The sequence below is a fragment of the Pleurodeles waltl genome, chromosome 9 (genome assembly GCF_031143425.1).
Source record: "Pleurodeles waltl isolate 20211129_DDA chromosome 9, aPleWal1.hap1.20221129, whole genome shotgun sequence".
In the NCBI taxonomy this organism is placed as follows: domain Eukaryota; kingdom Metazoa; phylum Chordata; class Amphibia; order Caudata; family Salamandridae; genus Pleurodeles; species Pleurodeles waltl.
The window spans coordinates 999476626-999503866 of NC_090448.1; the positions used below are offsets into that span (position 1 = coordinate 999476626).

At 43.3% G+C, this 27241-nt stretch overlaps 1 protein-coding gene across 4 annotated transcripts in view; it reads right to left on the reverse strand.

Annotated features, from left to right (window-relative positions):
• LOC138260254 (protein-L-isoaspartate(D-aspartate) O-methyltransferase-like) overlaps positions 1-27241 on the reverse strand; it is a 227908-nt gene that overhangs the window by 91053 nt on the left and 109614 nt on the right. For all 4 annotated transcript variants that reach the window (XM_069208574.1, XM_069208575.1, XM_069208573.1 and 1 more), the window contains 2 exons: positions 22303-22334; positions 6747-6851 (listed from right to left, as the gene is read on the reverse strand). In XM_069208574.1, coding sequence (XP_069064675.1) covers positions 6747-6851; positions 22303-22334 — 137 coding nt within the window. The remainder of the gene's footprint in view (positions 1-6746; positions 6852-22302; positions 22335-27241) is intronic.

The window sequence follows — 27241 nt, forward strand, 5'->3', positions numbered from 1 at the left end:
TCTGGTTAGCACAGCCTCAGTGATACAGTTAGGCACCACACAGGGAACACATATAGGCCACAAACCTATGAGCACTGGGGTCCTGGCTAGCAAGATTCCAGTGACACATATCAAACACACTGACAACATAGGGTTTTCACGATGAGCACTGGGGCCCTGGCTAGCAGGATCCCAGTGAGACAGTAAAAACACCCTGACATATACTCACAAACAGGCCAAAAGTGGGGGTAACAAGGCTAGGAAGGGGCTACCTTCCTACACCCATCAAATGGAAGATCCATTAAAGAGGATCGTACATCAGGTGAAAAACCCCGATCCTCTGAGCTATGTATGCCTTCTTGTAGCAATTGAAGTACTCATGGCTCTGGCGAAAGAATCCGCAGTATCCAGGCCTGATTGTATCACCTGTTTTGCTGCTGCCTGACTATCCTGCAATAGTTGCGCAAAATGGCCCTGCACATCCTGCTTCAATTTAGGGATGACCTCTTTTGCCGAAACCATCAACGCATGAAAGTACCTGCCAAGCAAACATGTAGTATTAACAAATTTCAGTGCCATGCTTCCTGACGAAAAGATCTTTTTCGCCGATTGCTCCATACATTTAGACTACCTGCCCGCAGGAGTCGTAGGGAAGGAACCAGGACCAGACCTTGATGAACATGAAGCTTGCACCACCAGGCTTTAAGGTGTTAGATGCTGACTCAGGAACTGCGGTCACCTGGTGCAACTCTATATCACTTGGCAATGGCTTTAGAAACTGCAGGAGTAGTAACAGATTTCTTCCATAAATCCAAAATTGGCCTCATTAAATGGTAGTAGGGGTTCTGATGAAGAAGAGGATGAGTGGAGAGCCTCAGTTAAAATATTAGATCTAAATTCTGTAGTAGGCAGAGGTAAGACTAAAAGCTCCTGCTTTTATAATTACTCCATGGTATGAAGTAACCTCCGGAGGGAGAATACCCCCACTGGATAACAATTCCCACTCAGGGGATGTGTCCAGCCCACTTGCTACCTCAATTCCTTCGAAGTTGTGGGAAGGCAAAGGAATCTCTTCTTCCTGTAGCTCCTGCTGTTCCTCCAAATACCGTTGTTCATCTAACAGCCTCAAGGTTTCCCTCCTTGATCTTAGCTTAAATTCCAGGCGTGGCGTTGATAAAGAATGTCGATGAAGCCCGTTACGGCAAAGGTGAAGCCAGAACCTTACTCCGTGCCAGAGAAGATTGACTCTATGTCCGACGAGGTCCATCCAATGTCGGTATAGGCACAGGTGACGCCTTCATCTCAGACGGAGATGGTGTTTTCCTCGGCACCGACCCAATCCACTGGTATGGAGTCGTGGGGAGAAAAGGCATGAATGAAGCCTGCCTATACGGTGCTGGAAGTCCAAGATTAAAGGCCAAAGGACCTGTGGAGCCTGCAGGTGCAATAGAGGGGGGCGATCGCTCTATTAAAAATGCTATACATAACATGTACAAAATTGGACTGGTATGTTCCTAGAGCCGTAAAGGTTGGATATTCCGGTTCCTTTTGTAGAGGCTGGACCTGACGTCACCTGATCTTCCATCTCATGTTCTGATGGGGATACAGGAGAAAATTGTGCCATAGGACTCGAAGGCAATGCCAACATCTCCACTAAAGACGGTGCCGGTGACACCTCAGGTAATTTCGGTTGAGGAGACAGAATGGGACTCACTTCCCAAGTTGAGTAGCTGAGATCTCGAAGTCGGAGATACAGACTGAGGGCTGACATCTCGAGATGAGCAACGCCTTGAACCATGATGACATAGTTTCTTTTGCAATCTCAAAGATTTATGCGACGAAGACTCATCCTCAGGCCTGGATCTTCGACGACCCGCTTCTCCTTTTTCACTTTCGACAAAAAGAGCTTTGCCTCTCATTCTTTAAGTGCCTTCGGGTTCATGCTCTGACAAGAAGAGCATCCGCTGACGTCATGGTCTGAACTTAAGCACCAAAGGCAGTTTTCATGAGTGTCAGTTACTGACATATGACCACTGCACTCCCTACAAGGCTTAAAACCAAACTTCTTTGGCAAAGACCTTGTAGCAAATACCAGACAAAATAGCTCCCTCAAAACAGTGAAACCACATGGAGAGGTAGAAAAACCGTTAGCGTCGAAGGTGCGGAAAAAAGGAAATAGATGTCCACCGCCGGCGAAGATTTCTTATGGCTCCGATGATGTCACACAGAGTCGCGTGCAAAGCCATGCCACTGTAACGTCTTTGTCGACGTGGTGAGCTAGAAAGAAAAGATTCAGTTGAATGCTAGCGCATTGGGGAGTATTCGAAAGGTGAGGAATCCACAGGTAACAGGAAACTCTAATATCCAAAAATGTAACTGAGTGTTTATTCTGATTCATAGTAAACTTCAAACCTTCAACTCGATTATTCAGCCAATTGTAAAACCATCTAGGGACTCTTCTGAACCTTCTCATTTCACAAAAACATCATTGATGTATCTATACCAACAAATAATTGACTGTACATAGGGTTTATTGGTGTCATCATAATCCATTTAGCCTCAAGAAAAGACAAAAATGGGTTCGCCATCTCTGGGGCGAAGCTACATCCCATGGCGCCCCTTTTACTTGTAGGAAAAACTCCTCTTTAAACATGAAGAAATTGCTTTTTAAACATATTGTTGCAAGTTCAACTAGGAATTTCCTGAGTATTGCATGGGGACGCGGTCTTACAGCTAAGGCTGCTGCAAGTACCACTACCTCTTCAGGAATGGCAGCAAATCATACCGGTGAGCCCTCACTGGAAAATGGGTCCCAGCAGCACCCTCAGCAGGAACGGAAAACATGCAGAGCAAACCAGGCCTCCTCAGCAGTTCAATTCTCCATGTAGCCAGAGGGGAGCCCAAGGTGCAATGCTGTGGCTGCCTCCCTGGGTCGCCACCCGTTCTCTGGCTCAGTGCTGTAGTTGCAGGAATAGGGAAGTCAACAGGGCACCCGAGTGGCAGTGCAGATGGCTCTGGTGTTTGCAGACTTTCTGGCGTGTGATGTTGTGTGATGTCTGGGCAGTCCCCAGTGCTTCTGCTTGGCTACACCTGTTGCTGAAGAATTCAGAGAGACTGTTGAAGAGGTCCTATGAGGGAGTGATTGAGTTGAAGGCGGCCGGTGGTGAGGTGAAATCCTTCAGAGTGACAAAGATTTTGTTGCTTCTGTTAAATGACAGGATATGATTGTAATGGTTGGGATGGTTGTAAATTTCCATATGATTTGAAGTAATGATACCTGGATGAAGATTTAAGATTATCCCCCAATATCGACTTTAGAGATATAATATATTTCTATTAAAGGCATTAATTATATTGATTTATATCTCTGATGACCAAAATAATGAAAAACAATTCAGAATGACACTGTAGAGAAACAAATTACAACTTTCTTGGATCTTCCATGAATGTCATGAACTACAATACACCCAGCTGCTTCTCCTTTTTGGCTACAGTTCAGATTAAGACTCATTATTAATAATAACCTTTTCACGGTGAGATGGTGATGCCCACAAACTTCCTCAAGTTGAATACTAATACATCTGAAATTCTGACCAATGGGGATGCCATACTTTGTGATGCTCACATTTGCAAGCTCTCTCTAGGCCTTTTCATGAGCTTGCACATCTGAAAAAAGTCTTTATAAACTGTGGAGCTTAATATTAACATTGCATGGCAACATTGTTTGTTTCACTTTAAATCTATATGTAATCAAGTCTCTGCTGTCAACGCATTTGACTGTGAGAAACTTAATTTCTTAAACAATATCTATCTGGGATTAATTTCCACATTCATTCATCTTGTACATTCTTTTGATTTTTAAATTGTACGAAAATGTTACACGAGAAATGAACCTCCTGGATTGGCTCACTTTGAATAACATAATGAAATTGAAAGAGAACTGCATTGTTCATCTTGTATTTTAAGGCACTTCCATAAACATCTGTGAGAACTGGTTTGGGGGTCAAAGGGCGAACGGGGTGTATGGGCTCCAGCTGAGTCAACAGGAGCTTTTGATATCGAATTTCCTGGGGCTACCTTACTATTGGACGCAAAAATGAGCACCAAGTACACTTTTGCACTTGACAATCAAGGTAGGGAGGCAGAGTGGTCTAAGGGTGGTGGTGTGGATCAGTTCAGTGCAATAACACTTAAAATGCTACTGCTTAGGTTTTACAAAGAAAAATAATTTCATTCTACACACAGCTAACTATAAGCAATATTGTGTAGGCTTTACACAACAAACAGCTATTTCCGTATTGTCTTTGACAAAAGGTTTCTGTAATCTATAAGCCACTGCTTATAGGCTTTGATGTCAGGCTGCTACAATCAATAAGCCACAGCCTACTGGCTTTAATAATGTGTTTTCACAATAAAAGCACCAATGTCCTACAGACTTTGACAGAGGGTTTTTCTTGAACAATAAGGCTCTACCTCTTGGTTTTATCACACATTTTTTATAACAATCATATCTTCTCATAAGGTTCCTTGCAAGTATTCTGATATAGACAATCCGCCTTCTAGACTGCTCCTCTGTTAATACTGTTTCTCTTTTGATGTCTCTACACTCTTGAGCCTGGTCTATGGGCATTTGTTCCTCTCATCCTCTTCTAGCAACCCCACCCATCATGCTGGGGCTCAAGGACAGAGGTGCTCGCCACAAGAATTCTGTAGAGCTGGTTCTCCCATTGAGCCTCACAGCATTGGTGGTAGTTTTTTCTGCCTGCACCAGTGTGGTCTCCCTCTTCTAGATGGTATCTTTCTGCAAGTCTACATTTTCAGCATCCCACTGCAGAGTAAGTTGGCCTCATCCCCGCAGACAAATGTACCATCTCAGCAGAGTTAGGACCAAAGTTTCATTCACAGCTTCTAATGACCAGCAGATGGGCTAAGAACTCCACAAGGCAGTGCTCCTCCTCTAGATTTCCAGCCTTCACTGACCAACCTTCCACGGTTTCTGTCAACATGCCCCATGCTAGGACTTTTATAATATCCAAGATTCTTCTTCTTGGGAGATGTGGCTGAGAATCTGCTCAGACTGATAGGTGATAGTCCAGATGTGGATATGATTTACATTTAGCCCCATGTTTTGGGACAGATCATGACTTTTTGTTTCTTAGTTTCTCAGCTCCAGACCAGTGCCCCCACATCCTTTGACACCCACATGAAGTAGAAAAGGGAGTATGTGTTAAGAATACCATAAACCAGAACCGTAGGCTGAATTACAAAGAGAACCAAAAGGCATCTTGATCTTCCAACACCTACAACCTGACTACAAAGACATTCATGGAAGAAGGGGCAAGAATCTTCCAGTGCATACTCCCAAGTGACACAAAAGGCAGTCATCAAAGTCTATCACTATAAAAGTGTTGAGGAAAGGTTCACAAAACATCAAAATTTCCCTGTAGGTAAAATAAAGGGATCCGGGTAATCTTACCTATGCCCTCCATTTTGTGCAACCACAATAGACCTATAAAATGGATTCCTGTGCCTATATAGTGAAGAACACACACACCATGCTCAGCCACCTTCTACATGCACACTAAATAAGCACTCTCCATTTTTGTACTACATGCTTGCAGTAAACAAAATGATTGAGGAACACTAGCAGTTCTTTTAACAGGACAGACCAGGAGGCATATTTACCTTTAGGGTGATAAGCAAGAATTAATACTGCCACCAATACTGGTCTCTCTCAAACAGGTGAGAGGACAGCAGTCACTCTCAAAAGAAGAAGTGAACTTTTGGTAGCACTCTAGACTTCAGAGCCACACTCTGATGTCTGAAGCCATTACACAAGAGCCCTCAACGTCATGTTAATTGAGGTGATGTGAGAGGAAAGGTGAGATCATACACCTGCACAGACATACTGTGATGTGCCCAGCAGTATAACACAGAGCAGAGTGGATGCTCTCCAGAGCTGTGAAGGGCATTTACATCCCGCCAACAGCCCTTCCATACATTTGTACTTAGTAAATCCTCATTTTTTTTGCATTCACCTGGATGTTCCCTCTTTTCTACACACTTCAACCACGTAGTCTGTAGTTGTTAGATGCATCATCATTTAGAACTCGACGTCTCTTGTACCTCAGAGCACTATCTTAAGATACGTAAGGACTTTTGAACCAAGATTGTCACTCAGCAGCCACTGGAATGTTATAATGCTTTATGCATGGGTTGTTTAAAAAGTGCTAACAAACTTGGGGGTGACTGTGTTCTGTATAAGAAAATGTAACAGCATTTATAAAACATTAAGCATCATATTGTTAGAATGCCTGTAGGACATTATAGGACATAGTATGTTTTTATCAAACTCACACATTCATTCATATTCATTCTATAAACTATATGCAGCTGCACCCTCCTTACCGATGGCATGGGTTGCCATATTGTACAATTCTATGCAATACATTTCATGGCAATGTAACTGTATTCACTGCATCAAACTGCCACTACATTGTCAACATTCACAGAGTAACACACAATGTCCCTGATGAACCTCAGGCGAACAAAGTGCAAAACTAATGGTTTGTGTGCCATCCCTTTCAAATGACATTGCCATGTATGCCTAGCTCCTGTGTACTCTGTTTATGGAGACATATTACCATGAAAACATATGGCATGTAAGTAACTGTACTCTATGCCTTCTATATTTAAACATACATCATGATTTTTCAACCACCCTAATAGGTCTCTTTCATTAATTATGAAATGCTCTGGGTGCTTACCATTCGAGCAAAGCAGGCTGTCAAATATCCACTCCCGGAGCCAACATCAAGTGCAGAGGCTCCCGCCACGAGTCTCTCTTTCAGCAACTCCAGAGCATGCGCGTGCTGCAAAGACCTGAATGTCAATATGCTGCAAATCAACCTCTGAACAACTAAGCATGCACCCAATCATAAAACGGATTTCAATAAGTCAATTAAATGACAAATTCATTAATGGGTTAAGTGAATAAACCACCTTTTTCTTATTCACAGTGAGTTGGCAGCAAACCAATCAGTAGAAAAGACCACATATTGGGGGTTATTCTAACTTTGGAGGAGTGTTAATCCGTCCCAAAAGTGACGGTAAAGTGACGGATATACCACCAGCCGTATTATGAGTTCCATAGGATATAATGGACTCGTAATACGGCTGGTGGTAAATCCGTCACTTTTCCGTCACTTTTGGGACGGATTAACACCTCCTCCAAAGTTAGAATAACCCCCATTGTTTGATTACAAAAAACATGTAGGTCTTCTGATAGGATGTGCTAACAGATCCTAGCGCCATAGGACAAACATTCCCACAAGTACAGTTTCGCTATCACAGATTATCAGAATGAGACATGCTTGTCGTGTTGTGGATGTAAGGAGGACACAGCAAGTAGAACCAATGGGTACTCCTTTATTATTATTGCAGCATACGATAATTCTATCTCACTCCCATGCTATCCTCTTAATGTTCCTCACCATTCCGTGGCCAGCCTTTTCAACTAGCCGCCTCTGGCTGAGACTGTGATGACACAGCTGCCCGGAAGCAGAGCCAGGGTCCTAGAGACCCTGACTCTACACCCCCCGTTTAAACAAAGCCCCAATGTTCTTACAATATAAGATATCTTTAATAAGTCTGCTCACAACTCTTCCAGACCATCACTGGGGGTGTCACCTCAATGCTCTTGTAGTCATTCAAGACAATGGCTGGTTCTTCAGAACCCAAGGCCATTGAGGAGACGTCATCATGGTCGTGACTGCGCTTGTGGTCCCAAGTGTGAAGCGTTTCTGGTGATGGATTTTTCAAGGCGAGACACCAAGACCATGCTCCCTTTAACTGCTATGACATGAAACGGCTGAGTGCTTAAAATAGTGTCTGCTTTCTTCTGTTGCTTCTGCTTCACCACCACCCAAATCGCCTGGCTCAGAGGGTGTTTCTTGTGCCTGTCGTCTGGCCTGAGCATTAGTCTTCATCTTCCTTCCCTTCTCTTGGTCAATTGCTTTAACCATATCAGAGTTCACATGTCACTCAAGTCCACTGTGATATTTTGGTGTGAACCGATCTGCCAAATATGAGTGTGGCCGGACTTTCTCCAGTTGTAGAGTAAGGGTGGTCCTATAAGCCCTCAGAACTGGGCACAGGGCTTCTTCAAGCACAAGTTCCTCATCAATGGCCCTTTACCCAGTTTGCTTGGGGGTCCCCATGAACCGTTCTACTATGCCACTGGTTTGGGGCCAGAGCAGGGTTATTCGCTGTTGTTCAATGTCTAGACCTTTCAGAAAGGCCCATTATAGGATTTTAAGACCAGAGGTGATCCCCAAGTTGCAAAGACGTCATTCAGAATTCTTCAAACCTTGGCTGCACTATTTGAAGAAACCGTCTTGACTAGAGGGAACTGAGAGTATTAATCAATGACTGCTAGGAGATATTTACCAGACTCTAGTGGGCTAAAGAAATCAACTGCTACACTCTCCCACACACCTTCTGGCATCTCTTACATTTCTAATGGCAAAGGGCATATGACTGGAGCTAGACAGATACAGAGTTGGCATTTCCGCATCTCTGTTTCTACAATGAAGTCAAGCCTAGGGAACCACATTCTGTCTGAGTGCTCTCTTTGTTGTCTTGGGGATCATTATGTGTGATGAGTCCTTCTCGAGTGACCGCTAATTTATCTTTGATATTGTAGAATGCCGTGACCTCCTGAGAGTCACTACTCCATTCTTTGCTGCGTTTCCACTTATTTTGTTCGATTAGATGTCTGACTAGAGTTAGAGTGCTGTCATCCTTGGGGTCTTCTGTTATTTGAGATTCTGAGAGTGCCGGAGGTATGCTTGTACTGACTATGAACTGGATGTATTCCTCAGCCACTGATTAGTGTCTTCTTGGCAGATTTTGTGGCTGAGAAGTAGTTGACTTGATAGGGCTCCCTACCAGGCTTGTGAACAATGACGTAGTCGTACATTCGGAGGCATATTCCCCCCAATTCAATGTGAGGGGGTATTTTGGCTTTGGGGATCCCACAGATAGTCAGGAGCCTGATAGAAAAACATGGAAGTGCTCACAGGCCCATACCACAGCAAGACTCTCCTTATTGGACTGAGAGTAGGCCTTTACAGTATCCAAGAGACTTCGACTGGCATAGGCGACTGTGTTGCTGGGCCTCTGGGGGTCCCAGAGTGTTGGGTTAGAATAGCACCAAGACCCACCGGACTGGCATCAACAGTCACTTCCGTGGACAGCTTAGGGTTAAAATGAGCCATAACTGAGCCTCTGCAAGAGCAGTTTTTATCCGATGGAAACAGTGCTCACAGTCCTTGGGCCACTGGAAAGTTACTCCTTGCCTTGTCAGATGTGGAAGAGGGGCACTAATTGTAACATAGTACCAAATGTATCTGGCCATGCCCAAAAAGGAGCGAAGCATAAGTATGTCATGGTGCACTGGCAGACGTGAGAGCAGCTACTTTTCCTGGGTCAGGTGTCTTGTCCTCCTCCGAGAACAAATGTCCAAAGAATTTTAACTTGGTTTTGTGAAATTCGCATTTGGCAGAACTTGGAGTGAGCCCAGCTTTACAAAGTAAATGACAGACTCTATCCAGCGCAACATCATGCACCTCACAGGTGGCGGCAAAAACAAGTATGTCATCATGTAGTTTAGTGCGTTGGTTACAGGCTGGATGATTTTCGTGAATGACCTCCTGGAAGATTTCAGCTGCTGATGAAATATCGAAACTCAGGTAAACTATAAGCGATAGCTAGTGTTGTCTTCAGATACAAATTGATGGAGAGGAGTCCCACTGCCTATGTAGTGGCAAAACTGAGAAGACAGACCCTGGTTGTCTTGCCTTGTGGCATACGTATGGGATGGATATTTTGCCATGCAACAAAGTTGCAACAAAGGAACCACAGCTATAGAGAGGATGCTGCCCATGTGTACACCTTGATGTGTGAGTTCAAGAATTTCGGCACTGGGACGAGTCCGTTGAATTGATAAACTGGCATAACACTGATTGACACCACACCGTCAATTACAAAAGGTATGGATTGTCCGTTCAGACCTAGGTGGACAACAGGACATGGCTCATAGCTTTGGTATGTGTACTTGATGGATTACTTCAGCACCTACATGAAGTGCACTAGCCCTGGGCTAGTGACAGTCTCTAGGCAGAGAACCCTGGGAACAGGAACTCAATAGTCTGGAACGTAGAAAATGGTGGTGCTCCTGCTCTCCCCATACTTGAGGGAAGATGTCAATTTTCCTAGGCAGCGCATCTTCTCCCCAAACATGCATTCTTCTTTGTGTGTCAATCAACTGAATTCAGCAATGAAGAGAGGTGAGATCTTGCTTGCTGAAAATGTTGACATTGGCACCACTGTCAGCCACGAAGTTCAGGAGTCGTCCATTCAAAGAGAGCGACGGTCGGTTGCGAGGACACATCTGATCGTCGACATCATCATGAGGTATCCATCTTCCTTAGTATCATTAGTCAGTGACACAGTGGACTGAGAGGATGGCGAGGCTGACTGTTTGTCTCTGGTTGTGTCAAGGACACATCTCAAGTGATGGCGTGGAGAGTTGCTCGATTTGGTACATCATTGGTGACAACTACCTTGCTTGTCTCTGCATCTGCTGAGATCAGAGGGTTGTTGTGTTGATTGTGCCTGGCAGACAGATTTTAAATGATTTTCTTTGCCACAGCCTTTGCACACTTGTCCGGGAGCCAGGCATTTCCCTTCATGGGGGTCTGACAGACCACATCTTTAGCAGACTTTTGGAGTATCTGAAGGCCGTTACTTGCGTTTGTTTGTGCGTACTCTGCGAATGTTACTTATGGCAAGTACAGATATGACAATGCTTGCAACTGCTTCCATGTCAGCTGCCTGCTTGTCAGCATGTTCTCCGCTCGGGCAGTGGTGAGCATTTTGGCTAGGGAGTGGGTTTCTCAAAGCATTTGCCTTTGAAAGGCTTCAGACTGGCATTTGTCAATGATCCTCAGGCGCACGGCCTCCTTGTTGACAATTTAGGAGAAAAACTACAGTACTTGATTAGAGGTTCCAGGCGTTCAATTAAATCATCCATTGATTCCCCAGGCTTTTGGCAAGTTTCTCCAAACTTGTATCGTGTATAGCCTACATTGGTGGCAGGATCAAGCATTTTGGTAAGTTCTTCTCTTATTTTTCTCTACATGTAGGTTTCTTCTTTGGGAATCTTCTTGAGAGCCTCTTTGATGCCGTCGCCTGCCAGGTTCTTGAGGCAGCAAATTACCTTGAAGTCCTCTGATACGCCTAATGCCTCACTAGAATCAAAGTTTTCTATCCAGTCAATCCACTGTCCACCCAATGTTGTGCTTCCTGGACGTGTTGAAAGGAGACGGTGGCTTCAGGAATGCAGCAGCTTCAGGAATGCAGCAGCATAGTATGCAAACGCACAGGAGAAAAAACAATGCAAGTTTTCATTACCAGAGATGGCAGGCAGTATCAAGTGAAGACAGCAAATAAGAAGAGTGCCCTCACTGCAGTGGTGTAAAATGATAGCCAGACGGAAAAAGATGATGAGTCTTCCAGTCCAAAATGGCAACCAGCAGACAAAGAAGGCAGACACAGGCTGGGAGACAGTGGGCCACCTCAATCTAAGATGGTCGCCGCAGTTAGTAAATACCTCACAGAAAGCAATATAGCCCCCAATCCAGGATAGCTGTTATTGAGCAAGAAAGGTTCAGTACCAGGGCAGGCCTTCCCATTCCAAGATGGCTGCTGGTGATGAAAAGTGAACCAGAGGTCTGAGGCAGGTATGTAGAGCCCCAAATTTGCCACAACGGGCGGTACAGCAGAGAAGTTTGGGTAGGGGCTCCAGTGCCAGTGCAGACTCAGTACTGCAGGCATACATCACTCAGAGCCAGGAGCAGAAGTCAGCTGAAGTCAGCTAAAGTCACAGTGCTACGCATGCTCACCACAGGTAAAGCTATCCTTAATATCTGTAGCTGACGCTTGACGTGCGGGCCAGAGCACGATATGTGCAATCCACGTGTTGGGGCCCATACTTCCATGCTGCCAGGGAAGCCAGGAGATGGTGCGGCCACAGCACTGCAGGTGAGTAGCAGGCCAGAAGCTGTAAGAGCATGAGGCTCGCTCCCCACCTGTGAGGGTGAGTAGGATTGTTCCTGGGCAAACACTCACCTCCTCGTCACCAGTTGTCGTATTGCGGATGTAATGGAGGACACAAGAAGTAACACATGGGACTGTGAAGACCCAGCCAGGCGGAGGAAGAATCAGGGTCCTAGAGAGCCCGACTCTACAGTGCCGAGCTCAGTAAGAGATAGAGGGGGTGTTTGCAAGGAAGGTGGCTTCTGAATTGAGCTGACGTATTTTTCAAAAACATTCTGCTCTCCATTCCAAAATAGAGTGAATCAGAGAAGGACGTTTCAAAATCACCCTCAAGTGTGGCTGGAGTCCTACACCCTACTCCACATCCTGACAAGAGCTGCTCCTCCTATTACTGCTTTTCTCTTATTCGTGTGCCAGAGGAGCATCTATTTGATTACTATTCAATGTTCCATCTTGCACAGAGCCTCCTAGTCACGGTATGGAACTCTGCTTTACTGGATTCAGAATGGGCCGGTGTTCCAGCACCTATTTTTCCAAAGTGCTGAAACACCAGACATTATTTTATTGTGCGCCAATCCTGCTTGGTAAAATCGCATAATACTTTGGCTGCAGCAGCAGCCACGCTCTTTCCCGGTTTTCTTCGTTCTTTGCCCTACCAGGATGCAGGTGTGAACTGTATCTGTACTGTCAATCTTTCTGCTCTGATTTGGTGACTGCAAAGGTTGTTTATTAGCACTAGTATACTCCTGGCTGAATTGATGTATAAATAAATGAGAAGACACTTGGATATGATGGCCTCCAGTTAGAATTCTATCATTGTTTTTCAAATAGACCTCTTCCAGAGGCTGGCATCAATGTACAAGTCAGCATGGGAGGCAAGAACGCTGCCCTATCAGCCCGAGAGGCCCACATCATTATGCTCCCTAAATAGGAGGGCGACCCCTTGGACAGAGGTTCGTATCGCACACTCTCTCTCCTCAAACTGGACTGCCAGATTATGGGTAAAATCCTAGCAAACCACATCGGGTATCCCTGGTTCATACTGACCAAACATCTGATGGCCTTATAGGTGTGTAAAATGACACTTGGGAAGCAACCAACACTGAACCCACTACGGATTCGGCCTCCAACATACTATTAACCTGGAGACCCAAAACACAGGTTCATCAATGTGTACAGAGCTGTGGGTGAATAAGCCGTACCAGGACTGCCCACTCTTCAGTTCTGATGGAGCCAAGGCTTGCAAATTGAACCATCTGATCAGGAGTAGTCCAACATCGTCAGCTGCCTCTCAAGGGTATCCCGGAATGTGCGCCTGAAGTTTATACAATTACATATTTACACTACACATTCATGAATCCAGCACAGTTACACCAACAGTTTCTCACATCTCACATGGATGTCCTGGACACAGCTTTGACCATGCTGATTTCTTCTCTATGATCTTGCAGTGCCCCACGCTGTGGCCCTATTGGACTGAGGTTTGCACATACGTCAAACACAGTGAAGACGGGTTAAGTATTTGCCTCCGAACAGCAAGGAGGAGTCCACATTTATAACCTGGCACTTGTGTGGCGAGCAGTAACGATGAATTGGAATGCAAAGGTAACTGCCCATTGCCACCTGGAACCTTGAACTTCAAAGGTGGGCACAGGCAGAGAATGAAGTAGTTAGAAGACTTCATATCCCAGAGGGAAATGGCCCACAGATCACAGGATGGGACACCATACTATTAGCTCTGGAACTGGGATCCCCTCTCTAGCCACCAGAGACTGGGGTACAAATCACACGACCCAACGGGGATGATCATCTCTGATGGCCATTACTTCGGTGGACCCTATCCCTGTTGCCCCACCTTCCCCTGTACATGCCGTAATTTCTTGGAATCCTTCTGGGTGAACCAGGGACCCCCCCCGCAGTTCAGTGGCAACCTCGCTCAACTGCCTAGAGTATTGATGAGTACATCCCCTGTACTCAGTACTTTAAATGGAAATATAGAAGTGTAGGTACTCACTATTTAGAGTACGTGTTTCCTCCTGGGAAGGGCTGGTACTCTCCCATTAAATGTACTGCAGCAGGGCTTAGAAGCCCAGATTCTCAGTACTGGACAGTACCTGCCTGTTTAAAGCACTGCCTGTACTTATCTGCGTGGGAGATAGCCCTGACCACAGGGTAGTTCACAATCAGTACTTCCTAGCAGCATTGACATGCTCATGATCTCCTACTGTACACTGACAAATTGCATATGTGCTTCCTTTATGCTGTAAGGTAAACTTTCAATAAAGACCAATTAGAACAAAAAGATGTTTCGAGAGAGGTTACTCGTAAGGCTAATGCAACCCTTTTCCTCAAGAACTCTCAACCTTTGCATGGTCATAAGGTGTGATGTCACTATATTGCATACACTATATCACATCAACTACATAATCATGGTAAACAGATGTTCGGTTAGGGACAGTAAACACATTTACCTTGACAATGTAGCAGATGAATATTTTTGTAAGTCAATATTGTTCTCAATATGGTAGCGTGCAACCAGAAATTCAAAGCAGATGTGCAGCCCAGGTGGTGGTCATGAAAAAGACGTTGTGAAATGGGCAGACGACTGTTTGACAAATTTACCTCAGACTGACTGAGGAGGACAAGTCATTGAGAGTAGAGTCAATTCTAACCTATATTTCTCAGGTAGTTCAGATTGCTGAGTGAGTTGTTAATCTACAGATTCCAAAGTGCAGAACCTTTGAGCATCAGAATTCAAATAGTGAGGAGGCGTGTGAGCTCTTCCGAGTGTCAGGGCAATGGATTCCAAGACCGCAGATGAGAGCATCAGCCACCAAGAGGACAACCAAAACTGCAATGGCTTTTCTTTTCACAACTCCTGAATCAATGAAACCTGAAGAGCCGAGCTTAAAATGATTTATTAATTGTCTGTTGTCTAAAGTAGCCCTCTCTATGTACACCCACTACGTCTTTTAAATAATGCAACTTCATCATCTTCATCATAATGTTAGTTCTAAAATAAAGTGCTCATGAGCTTGTATGAAGCTTGCTTTTTCTTGTAGATAAAACTTGACATCCTGGTACACAATTAGCTGATGACAGGTCACGGTCCTCTGCTATAATTTGTTCCTCAGTATCCTTATTCCTCATCGGTGTGCTGGAAACAACTGCGTCACTTTCACAGTAATACTAATTAGATCTTGAATACAAAAGAGGAGATAGAGGTGAGCAAAGAAGAGAATTCATGAGAAGAGTCAAACCAAGTTAGGGATCCAGCTTCGCTCCAGCAGTAAACGTGGGAGCCGAGGCAGCAAAAAAATACAAAATAAAAATAGTCATTTGCATCTTGAAAATAATATTTTGAAAAACACAGAAATTATATTAGTGGTGCTGGCCAATACAACGGGAATCATTACATCGAGACTGTCATTAATTTGCAGGTAAATTAGGTCTCTTTCTCTCTATCTAGACAAACTCCTCTTTTCTTTTTTTTTTTAAGTGGGGTACATCCTATTTTTCATACTGGGGGGTAAACTCTCCCCAACTCCCAACTTGTTTTTCTTTTATTGCACTCCACCCTAAACGTACTATAACTTGTGCTCCTCCATACACAGTATTGTGGGTTCGCTAGTCACACTAAATGAACTATAACATGCACCGTCTCCATGCATTGCTTATACCTTTCGATACTACATCACTTATAGCACGTTAAATTATAGCATTTATAACAAGACTCATCACATGTGAAATGATATTCATAATAACATGGTAGAGGGGCAAGTAATAATATAGGGCCATATGTACGAACACTTTTTCCCATAGACACAGAATGGGTAAAAACCTTTGCTACATCTGGCCCTTAGTGTAGCTAGTGAGTTCAGAACATTGTGTACAGAGATGCATGAGTTATTGTAAGTTTTGGGTGGGGTACAAATTATAACTTAAAATTAAAACTATAACTTTGAAATTTCTACACTTGGTGTATAGAAATATTAAATTAAGTATTCCTTACTGTAACTAATTTTAATCCATATATATATATATATATATATATATATATATATATATATATACACACACACACACATACACACACATATAAACAAACAACACACTTAAAGTGTAGATATGGTCACACTGAAATTCGCCCATTATGGCATAAGTAAACTAACCGTAACTCATCCCCCCCTTATTCAATGCTTAGGACCTTACATGTGACATAAATAAAGGCATCTTAAATGACATCACTTTTGACATTTCAAATTACATCATTGAGGACACCTCAAATAACATTAGTGAACAGCTGTAGGGAGCGAATTTATAGTGCGCATGGCCGAAGACCATGTGGAATGAAATTCACCTGCAGCATTCGGGCGAGGCCCTGCACCAAATACACTGTGGATGCCCAACTCTCACTGCCCTCGGGTTGAGTTAGAACCTGACATGTGGCTCGAGCATTCAATAGTTCATACCCCTCTAAGAGGAGAAAGTTTTGTTCATCCTTCCAAAGAAAAATACTGACCCTCTCGTCCCTAGGGTGTCAGTTATTCACTGTGTAGATTCTATTTCAGAACATGTTCATTTATTGTAGACTGTCACAGGGCCTAGATTTGTTTGAAAAAATATCACCTTAATATAGTAAAAGTCCTTTGTAAGTATATTACTATTAAGACAATAAATGTCATTCTATTTCCTCATAGGGGTTACAAGTGTAATCTGTTTATTATTATTTTAGAAAGGAATTTACATGCAACTAGCTAATTACCTGCTTTCTTCATGTAATCTTAATACTTGTAACGTATCTCAATTTCAACAAATGCTGTTGTTTACTGAGACTAAAAGAACCCACTGGAAGAACAAGCAAAGCCTTTTCTGGTGGAAAGTTTCTAACCACAGGTTCCTCACCTCAAAATATTCCCCAGCCGTCAGACGGGATCTGAAAAATCTTGGGCAGTATCTATGAGAGCTGGTAGATGACATCGACCGGCTCTGCATTGACATGGTCCACGTAGAAATTCGTCACGGTGCCCATGTGTGCACCATCCAGGTATGCTGACATCTATTCCTTTCTTTCCACACCAATAATGCAGATATGGACAGCTACCTTGCTCACTTTTTCATAATTTGTTTAATCTTTGTCAACTCTTTTTGAGCAATTGCACTCAGTGTGCTAGGGGTATGTCCCCTAACAAACCCCTGGGTTTTGAACCATGTGTTAAATGTTAGAGAAAGATGTCTGTGTCTGCTAACCATTTGGTCTGTCTCTAATGTCTAGGAATGGGCCAATGGCGAGGGCAAGTCAATGCACCTCAAGGCGATTTGTAAGCGAGCAATGAAGTTCCTGGAGGCGCGGCAGAAGCCGCCTCCATATCGTTCCCAGTCTAGACCCCCAAGGAAGTTCCTGGGTCCTCTCTCTGAGCCTTTCCCGCAGACATTGGTCTTCCTGCTCCAAAATGTTAACCCCTAGACAGGTAAATCCAAGAAGCACAAGAAGAAATCGAAATATTCTTCAGCTTCCCCTTCTAAACACCATACTTTGGGGCCCGACTCCAAACCTTCACCTACAGAGCTGGAGGCCAGACTCACCTCATGTTTCCCAGAGTAGGAGCAACTCCTGCCCAAATCAAAGAATTCTATGAAGCCATGCATGCAATCTTTGGGCCACCAACTCTCTCTGATGCGCCTTTGGTCCTCACAGAGCTGGGCGGTGCCACTTCTGCCGGCTCCAGCTTGGCCGTTGGGATTCACCTCCAGGCCCAGTCTAATTCCGTCAAAGATGCCACCACCTACCCTGGCCCCAATACTTCTGACAACCTTCTCGACGCCACTGGTCCCGCTCGACAACAAGCCTATCCATATCTCCGACTCAGAGGCGGCACCCCCTCACCACTGCTTAACACAGGTGTTGTGTAGGCCATACCAACCCTGGACTTGCCACCTTTGGGTAGACCCTTCCTATCTGAAAGGGGGCTGAGAAAGAAGGGTATAACCCTTTTGAGGCGGACTCCACACATATCAGAAATCAAGTTTCAGGTTTCAAGTCAGTTGTATTTCTGTCATTTCATGGGAGCTGTGGCCCAATCAGTCTGTAACCCTCTACCTCCGCATGATGTCTCAAATTCATATTTCTTTCCAAGTAAGGGGCCCAGATATGGAGATAACAAGCAGATGTTTTCAGTCAAACATGGCCTGGTGTGGTCCTCCTCTGTTACTGGCATATCTTAAAGTTCTCCTGTCCACTTTCTGGAACAGTTTAGAGAAGGAGTTAGTTAAGTCAGGCTCTCTATCTTTTGTTGGTTGAAGAACTCAAGATATCCTTGTTCTTGACTGTCCTTTCGAGAAGGTGGTCAGCTAATTTCAGCCTCTTTTTGAGGTAATCAGTGAAGATGTTTAAGTTCTGTGTCTTGATTTTGATATAAAGGTTTTGGAAATTCATACTTTTAATGTAGATAAGTGGATATTTTGGCTGTAGGATGTATGCATCTATGTGCCTAAAAAGCAAACTGTGAATCTGTTTCTATGTTTACCCAGCTTTATCTAAAAAAAATAAAAAGATACATTTGATGAACTTTGTGACATGCTCCCAGAGGACAGTTTAATGTGGGAAATTCACCCCATCATTCATTCATTTCTCTTAGCGATGCCACAAAATTGTGGCCCTGCTAGGCAACAGCAAGTTTAGGTAAAGTCCTTATATATGGCATAATAATCTTTGATTTAGTGCATATTTGACTAGTGATACTAGATTTAAAAACTTCCATACAGAGAGGGGGAGATGTTACAGGTCTATAGATTGGTTTCAGGAGTAAAAAATGTAAAAGGCTGATCTACATAGTATGTCAAAAACTATGGGGCTCATTAATTACACCTATGTATGTTAAGTTCTTTTTCTAAAATTCTTTCTTAACGGTTGACTGCAACAAAAAACTACAACTCAAACTTGATCAAAACATGTGGAACTTACCCTTCTAGAATGACAGCTTTCTTTAAATGTAGAATATGTTAGGTTAAAGATATTGTGAGGGGAATGATGTTTGATTGTCTCTTTTAATCAAGATATTATTACCAAATTGCTATGAATGATGGGGTCTTACATGTATTTGAATACATACTGAGAATAGAACTAAGGGCCTGATTTAGACCTCGGCGGACGGGTTACTCCATCACAACAGAGACGGAAATCCTGTCTGTCAAAACCTAAATCCTCTACAATAGAATGGGATTTAGATTTTGGCGGACAAGATGTCCATCACTGTTGTGACAGAGTAACCCGTCCGCCAAGTTCTAAATCAGGCCCTAACATTCTAATCACCCATGACTCATGTTGCTCGGAAACGGATCCAACCAACTCAACACTTGCCAAATAGATCACCAATATTTTGGTTTTAATAATGTATTTGTAAAGGTACAGACTTCACCCGACCAAAAGGTTAGCAACCATTTATTAGGGTCTAACATGCATTAAAGAGTTCCAGTTCATATGCCAATGAAAAGAAATCCAATATCCCACTGAAAGCATTGGTTATCTGGCTGAACACATGGAAAAACAAGCAACAGGCTGTCATATAAACTGGTTAGCGCTTTTTCCAGCCCTCGTGCAGCTTTAGAAGAGGACTACTGAAGCAGAGGGGCATGATAATACATATTAAATAAAATGTATGAATAAACAAGGAAGCCAAGCACAAAAGTGAAGTCAAAAACAGGACAGAATTTGGTGAGTTTCCTTAACATCAGTGCAATTTTGGCAATTTAAGTGATTAAAAATGGATTATGTGTTTCATAAGATTGTAGACTTGAGGACAGAAACCTTTTTCATTAAACAAATGATTATTAAAGATATGGTGTTAATCTAGCTACATGTGCACTGAATACCTCGAAAAAATATAACTAAATACACAATCAAATACAGTATTTAAAGAAAGCCGCTAGCAGGCAAATTGGGAGTAAGACTGATTTTGCTAATATACTTGAGCGTGTACACATCAGGCAGTTATGTCATTTCATTAAATAAACTATATCTTGACTTTATGGAAGCAATTGTCTCTGTAAAGTAAACAAAACTTTCCCCCGCAAAAAAAAAAGAACAAAAATCACTGCCTTGTCATCCAGTGCATCCAGGTGGACAAAGTTTGTGGATATAGCCAGGGCCATTCGTCTAGACATAAATTCTATAATAAAGGCTAGTGGTTTTCAGACCTTTAATCTCTGGATGCAAGATGCAAGGACAGAATCCACACATAACTAAGCAGAAATCTTCAATTAACCATCTTCTGGTGTAGTTAACTTTCACAAGTTACAGTAACTGTAACTGAAACCGTTATGGTAGAAAAGGCATTCCAGGCAAAATAACCAAAGACCTTTTGCCATCCCAGAATTTCATCAAAGTGGATAAGCAAGAAGAATTAGGATTAATGAGCCAGCCAGATTTTTTCCCCACTTCAAACAGTTCTGTCACCCATAAATATACCCGTTAGAAGAAAGAAGGAAGGGCGCAAAGACATTGCAGTACAACTGCAGTACAACTGGGATATTGTATGTAAAATTGGGAATGGACAGGGAAGAGAACAGACTTAGCACACCAAGGCAATTCAGGGGAGGCATTTGAAAGGGCTTAAAAGTATGCAGTAAGGCATGTGACCACTCTCCAGCACTTCATAACTTTCAGCCTAGGTCTCTGCTTGTAGTATAAAAACAGTAAGGGTATCTCTTTGTTGATGATTGACTTTATTGTCATCGTATTCAATTTCAGCGGGACATTTCCACTGATAAGTGGGGGCACAAATGCTGCTTTGGAGGATTCAATCTTGACTACACTAGAATTTAGGGAAAAGAGAGGCCTTGTGACACAGAAATTTGATGTCCCATAGATTTCCTCCAAAGAGGGCACAACTAGTTGGCCACCTAGTCATAGGCCAGCTATTAGGATTTTGACCGTGCCTGTGGCCTGTATCTTTGTAACTTAACTTGCTCTCCTGTTTCAGCCTTGCCACTGAACCAGTACTCGGGCCCAAATTAAACTTCAGTGGTTTAATCAAAAGCATCACTACCATGAAATCACTGGACACGAAGAGCCCGATTACGTGTTTGCTGAACTTCCGACAGGGAAGTTGCAGCCTTACTGGCGACCTCCCCACCAGCCCCTTATACAACTTTCCCGCCAGGCTGACGGGTGGAAACCAAGATTTCAGCCCATCAGCTCTGCAGGAAAGTGGTAGAAGAATTGTTGCAGATTCCTAGTCAAGCCAGATGCCATTCTGCTGCCCGCAGTGGACACCAGCACCCTCGTAATGCGCATAGTCTGCATTACGAGGGTGCTGGGCACGGGCAGTGCAGCGGCCCCCCGTGGCACCCTGCACCTGTTCTCTGCCATCATTTTCATGGCAGTGAACTACCATGAAAAGGCTGGTGGAGAACCAGGTTGTAATCAGCACCTGGCTGATTATGACCTGCACCGCCGTTAGCCCGTTGGGAACATTGTTCCTGGCAGAGATGGCAATCATTTGGCGGTCCGACCACCAAACCGGCAGCGGGCATGACCACCACCACGAGTCAGGCAGTCTGTTTACCACCAGACTCGTAATGAGACCCTAAGGCCAACTTCAATATCTGCAGAATGAGGTTCTTTTGGAAATGGCTTGTACGGGTCCCTTAGATCAAGCAGAAGTCCAAGAGACAGAGCCTCTGAGAAAGGAAAGGCAGGCCAGCCTTACAGCAACATATCTATACCTGCACTTGCATATCTTTATCATGGAAGCAACAGAGTTTGAAGAAATGTACAGTCAAAATTAGGACTAATAGATGCATCTATGAGTACATGTAGGTGAGAAATTTAAAAAAGCAGGCAAAAAATAAAACATTATACAATGAAGCACAGTTCTGTATGTGTTAAACAGTGGACTGAAACACGTGGTAAGAGAAATGGAGGAGAGTAGCATATATTTCCTTGGAAGGCCTCCCGAGTTGGGAATATGAAGTAACAGAAGTAAAAGAAACAATATGAATGAGGCAAGAAAGTGACACGTCTACCATTTGTTTAAAAAAAAGAAAAAAACTACACAAAATTCCAAAAAAAAGTCAAATGTTAATATGGTGGTGTTATAAACAAATGATATTTTGTTCACACGCATTTTACTACAAAATATTACCAGTTAATCACAGGTCAACGTCACTGATAATTTAAACCATTCTACTTTATGCTCTTACCATGTGAGGGGCACTGATGGTAGCTTTGTATCCTAGAGTGAAATATTAAAAAACATAATATCAGTCTACTATACAACACCCTTATATGTGCTGCTGCAAAAGTCACAACATAGGATGCTGTGTTGCTGCAAAGCTTTGAATATGCATTGAGATGTGCTCCTGTGCTCTCACAGTATGATCAATCGAGTATCACCATATGGCTTCACAATTGTTAATTATTTTCCAAACATGGAATATAGTGTTTCCTTATAGCATGTATGCTGCTAATATGAATTAGCTAGGTCTTTGACTTGCTCAATCAGGGAAGTAATTCGATTCTAGGTACAGTGTGGTACTGCCCGTGTGTCAGCTGGGCCTTATGATGCTGCTTAGAGGAAGAGGGGGGTTTGTATACATTCCAAAATGTGACAACACAATAAAACCAGCAACTCCTAAGAATCAGGCTATACACAGAGCCGTAAGGAAATCTAAATGTCACTGACCTGTACACCACAACCCATAACAGATCTAATGGAATGGACATACAAGACATGCTTCACGAGTTTGCCAGAGAGCTGCAGAAAGTTGAAAGGCTACACTTCTCTCCCCATGAAGACTCAATTAAATAACACACAACCTGCAGATATCCGTTAAGGAGGCAGAGAGGCTCATGGTGTACCGATGCGGTTTTTCACAGCGCCACAGATGAAGTCCTGGACGGACGGGGGAGTGGTGACACTGGGGGGTTGTTTTCGGTCTGGTGTTCTAATTTCATTCGAAGACCTGACTGCCGAAACCAGTCTGCCAGTAGGACAGTTCAGCACGCTGTCACGTGCTATGGGGCCTGTGGGACACGGTGAACACAGAACCCAACGTGCACAGAGTGCCTCAGCTTCCCCTGTCTATGAACAAAGGTTTCTGTCTAGTCACCTGGCCCTATAGAGCTTTAAATGAACTGACCTAAAAGTCACTGCATGCGTTAAGATCTAGATAGGAAGCGACAATGGAAAGGGAGATCACGGACCTTGAGTGGCGGAGTGCCCTGACCTACCCACACAGGTTTTCTTGCAATTCGCAGTTTAAATACCTCCAATACAATTACATGCACAGGATCCACTTAACACCACAGAGGATCAGAAGAATATACAGATGAGAACCCAGGGGGTGCCCTAGATGCAACGCTCCAGACCAAGACTTTGACCACAAGACCTTGAGGTGCCTCAGTCTGCAACAGTTCTGGTTCAGGGTACTGGAAATACTATGAGACACACTGAATTGGCCACTGGCGGCTGCCCCCTCTCTCTGTTTGTTAGGACTATTCCCTAGACCAATCTCTAAGAAGGTTGGCAACAGATTTTTAGATCTGGCCTTGGTACATTCCAGAACCAGGATAGCAATGGCCTGGAAGTCCCCTGTGGGCCCGATGCTAGAGCCGGGATGTGGCGAAGTGGGCAGAGGCACGCGCATTGAGGAGTGAGGAGTGAGGAGGCACAGGGATGTGCACGCACCCCATCGCCCCTCTGTGGTCTGAGGTGCTGGGGGTGTGGGAGTCGTGGAGGTGAGACACAGACAGAGAGACAGATGCTATAGTGCACACATTCTAGATAGAGTCAGGCCCGACCCCTGAGCAGATGAGACCCTAGGACACCCTACAAGCACACATTTGCGTGACCGGCTATAGCGACAGATACATGGTGCCTACCAGCCGAGCGTTGCTGCCATGAGTGCTGGCTGCACGCGCGGAAGCTGAACACCGGTTGCACACAGCTAACGTGGATACCCTCTATCACTAGGGAACACCCTGCAATGAAGTGCTAGCTCCCCACTCTGAAAGCCTCCTCCCCAATACGATTTACCATGTGAACTCCTGCAATAAGACAAGACACACCTGCTATGTTTAGAGTTTTGTTTAAAGTTTATTTTGTTAAATTGGAGCAATATTGTGCATTTGATATTCGATATGCAATCCTTTATAATAAAGACTATAATGCACCTGGAATACGGAGGACGGGACACTCGCCATGTTTGTGTTGGAGGATCTTCTTCATCAAATGAAATTCTAAACAAGACACTTAATATTTCAAGCGGGTGGGGAGGGCAAGGTATATCTAAAAATCGTCAGTTGTTTTTACTAGTTTTTTTTGTAAATAACTTCTACTGCCCACAACAGAGCTTTACCTCCCCAAAGATTTCACTGAAGCTGCCTATTATTTTTGCCCCAGCATTTATTGTGCCAGCAATATTGCTTGCCAGTACCACACCTGAGCCTTTACACCGTTGACAGCTACACTTCTTTTACCCACCCCGAACTCCAGTTCCAGTGTTGTATCTTTTACACCGGAATCCATCATACAACCACCAACAGAACCTCAAGCTCCTTAAAGGTGCTTTGGAAATGGATTACCATGAGATAACATAACCACCACCACAATGGCACCTAATTAGGACATTTGTTTATCTTTCTGTGGCCACAGATGGATATGTTTCCTCCTAAAGCTAAAGTTAATGGCAAACTCCAGCTCCATCTCCATTAAGGGAAATCTGCATTTCTTCTAACTCAGTGGTTCTTAACATTTTGAGTTCTGTGGATCCCCACTTAATCATTACTGGAATTTGGAGGCCCCTAAAGAATCTTTACTGGAATCCCGGAACCCCCACTGATGCATTAATGGAAGCCTAAGCATTTTCAATGATCTGAACCAAAAACAATACACAAAAAACAGAGAAACAAGTATTCATCAAATACATACACAAATGATGTAATATTTTATTTAAGTTCATAAACATTTAAATTTAAAAAATTAAAATTAGATTTTATTTTTAATGGAAAGGTTGGAAATTTTCTAAATTCAATCGAGGCCACCCATGATCCACACTATATGCTGTTTGAAGCACTTGCACTGCTCCCACGAATCAATCGGAGTACACGAAGTTGATTTTTAGCCTCCAGTTTCAAATTTCTTAAAATGTACAGAATGTTGTTAACATTTTGAATTTTACATTTTGCTTCTTTATTTATATACACATTATTAATTTGTGAATATTATATTTTTCAAAATAAATACTCGTGGACCGTGAGTGGGCTTCGCGGACCCTCTGAAATCCCCAGACCCACAGGTTAAAAACCACTGCTCCAACTGAATGAGTTTCAGACTGACACAGGCAACCAGGACCGGTCTGTGGAAAGTGTGTTCTCAGCACTGCATGTTCTCTCCTGCAAATGGTCTGGCACTGGTGTATAAATCATTTATGTTATCCCGTATCTGTCTTTTGTAATCAGAGACAGAATTCTCTGCTAGAACTGTTATTCTTCTCAGGTTGATCTTGGCACGTCAGACCTGAGAACTGCATTTCTCTATCACTTTGTCATGAATAGTGTGTCACAAAGGTGACTCCCTCTCTCTTGCATTATTTAACATGCAAACTCCCCTTATGAAGTGTACATAGGGTCCCAAGCCACAGTATCATCATCTTGAATGTTCTCATCAACTATGTGCACATTTACAAGAGAAAAAAAGCCCTTCTAGGTCTATTTTTCTGTTTCGCAACCACTGTCCATGAATGTCCTAACTGTGCTCATGCATGAATGCAGCTCAAATACATGCCTCTCAATGGCGTTGAGAAAGATATCTTAATGATCAATACAAGGGTGTCTGCGCATCATTTGTATGGCCTTGGGAGTGAACTCATGAGCTCACATTGGGTGGAAAGGCTGAGCCTTTGTTTCTTATTTTATACAAACATACGTACCATACAGAAAGCTGGTTAATTTAATATTGAAACAGGTGACTAATGGTTATACCATTGATGGAAGGGTCGCAATATTTTAAAATGTAGAGCCACAATACCTTATTTGAATATTAAGAATTACTATAATCTGCTATTAAAACTCAGTGTGCAAGACATACAATGACAGCTTTAAACCAATCTTACTTCCTCTAAAACATGACAGGATTGAAGCCCAGTTGACCCCATATACTTCAAGCCTTCCGTTAGTTGTTATAAAATATGGCAACATTTTGCATACAACAGCCATTTCCATCTGCCCCAGAGTACTGATTGCTGGTGTAACAACAGATTGGCTTAAAATGTTGACCTTTAAATTGGAGCAAATCAAAGATGTGGGCTCAATAACCCACACATACGTTCCATCAAATATATTCTTTAAAACTCTGGTCATGTTGAGTTGTAGTTGGATTTATGTATTTCTACCCATTAATAACTAAGTTAACCGTAAGATCCGAAACCTACCTACTGACAGTTAGTGATTTTGTGCATCAGGATACTGAGATCACTGTCACTTCACATCAAACCCTGTAGTACATAACATCCTTATAACTGCACTTCTGCTGGCTTTCAAGAAACAACCTAGATTAACGCCCCTCTGTTCATTTAAAAAAAGGGTCTTCAAGTGACCTGACACTCTGTAATTCACATCTGCAGCACAGAAGCAGGTGGCATTAAGTGCCACAAAGATTAGGTAAAGTCCAAAAGCCAAGATAACTTTGCAACTACAATATAAGTCAACATGATATTGACAACTGGCCAGCGTCTAGTCCAGGAGGTGAGGAATTGCTGATTGTGCCTGGTCATCAAATTACTGAGTGGCCACTGGTAAACTCCCAAACCATCTGGCCCACAAGCTGTACATAGTCTAAAATTTGGGTGACTGTGGATAAAACCTTGGGAGTAAGAGAACAGTAGGTACAATGAAAATTAGAAACAGAGAAAGTACTTATTTTGGATTAAATCAATAGTTATACGGCACAGCATGTATAATTATATACAGATGCTGGAATAGTAACAGATATAAGATTACAGAATATGCCTATAGAACTCTACCCTACAAGTTCCTATCCTAACTGACATGAGAAGCAGGTACAATGCCCCTTTTATCCAGAAATGAAAGTGCAGCGTGCAAGACAGGCACATTTATTGCATACTTGTGTTCAACACATCA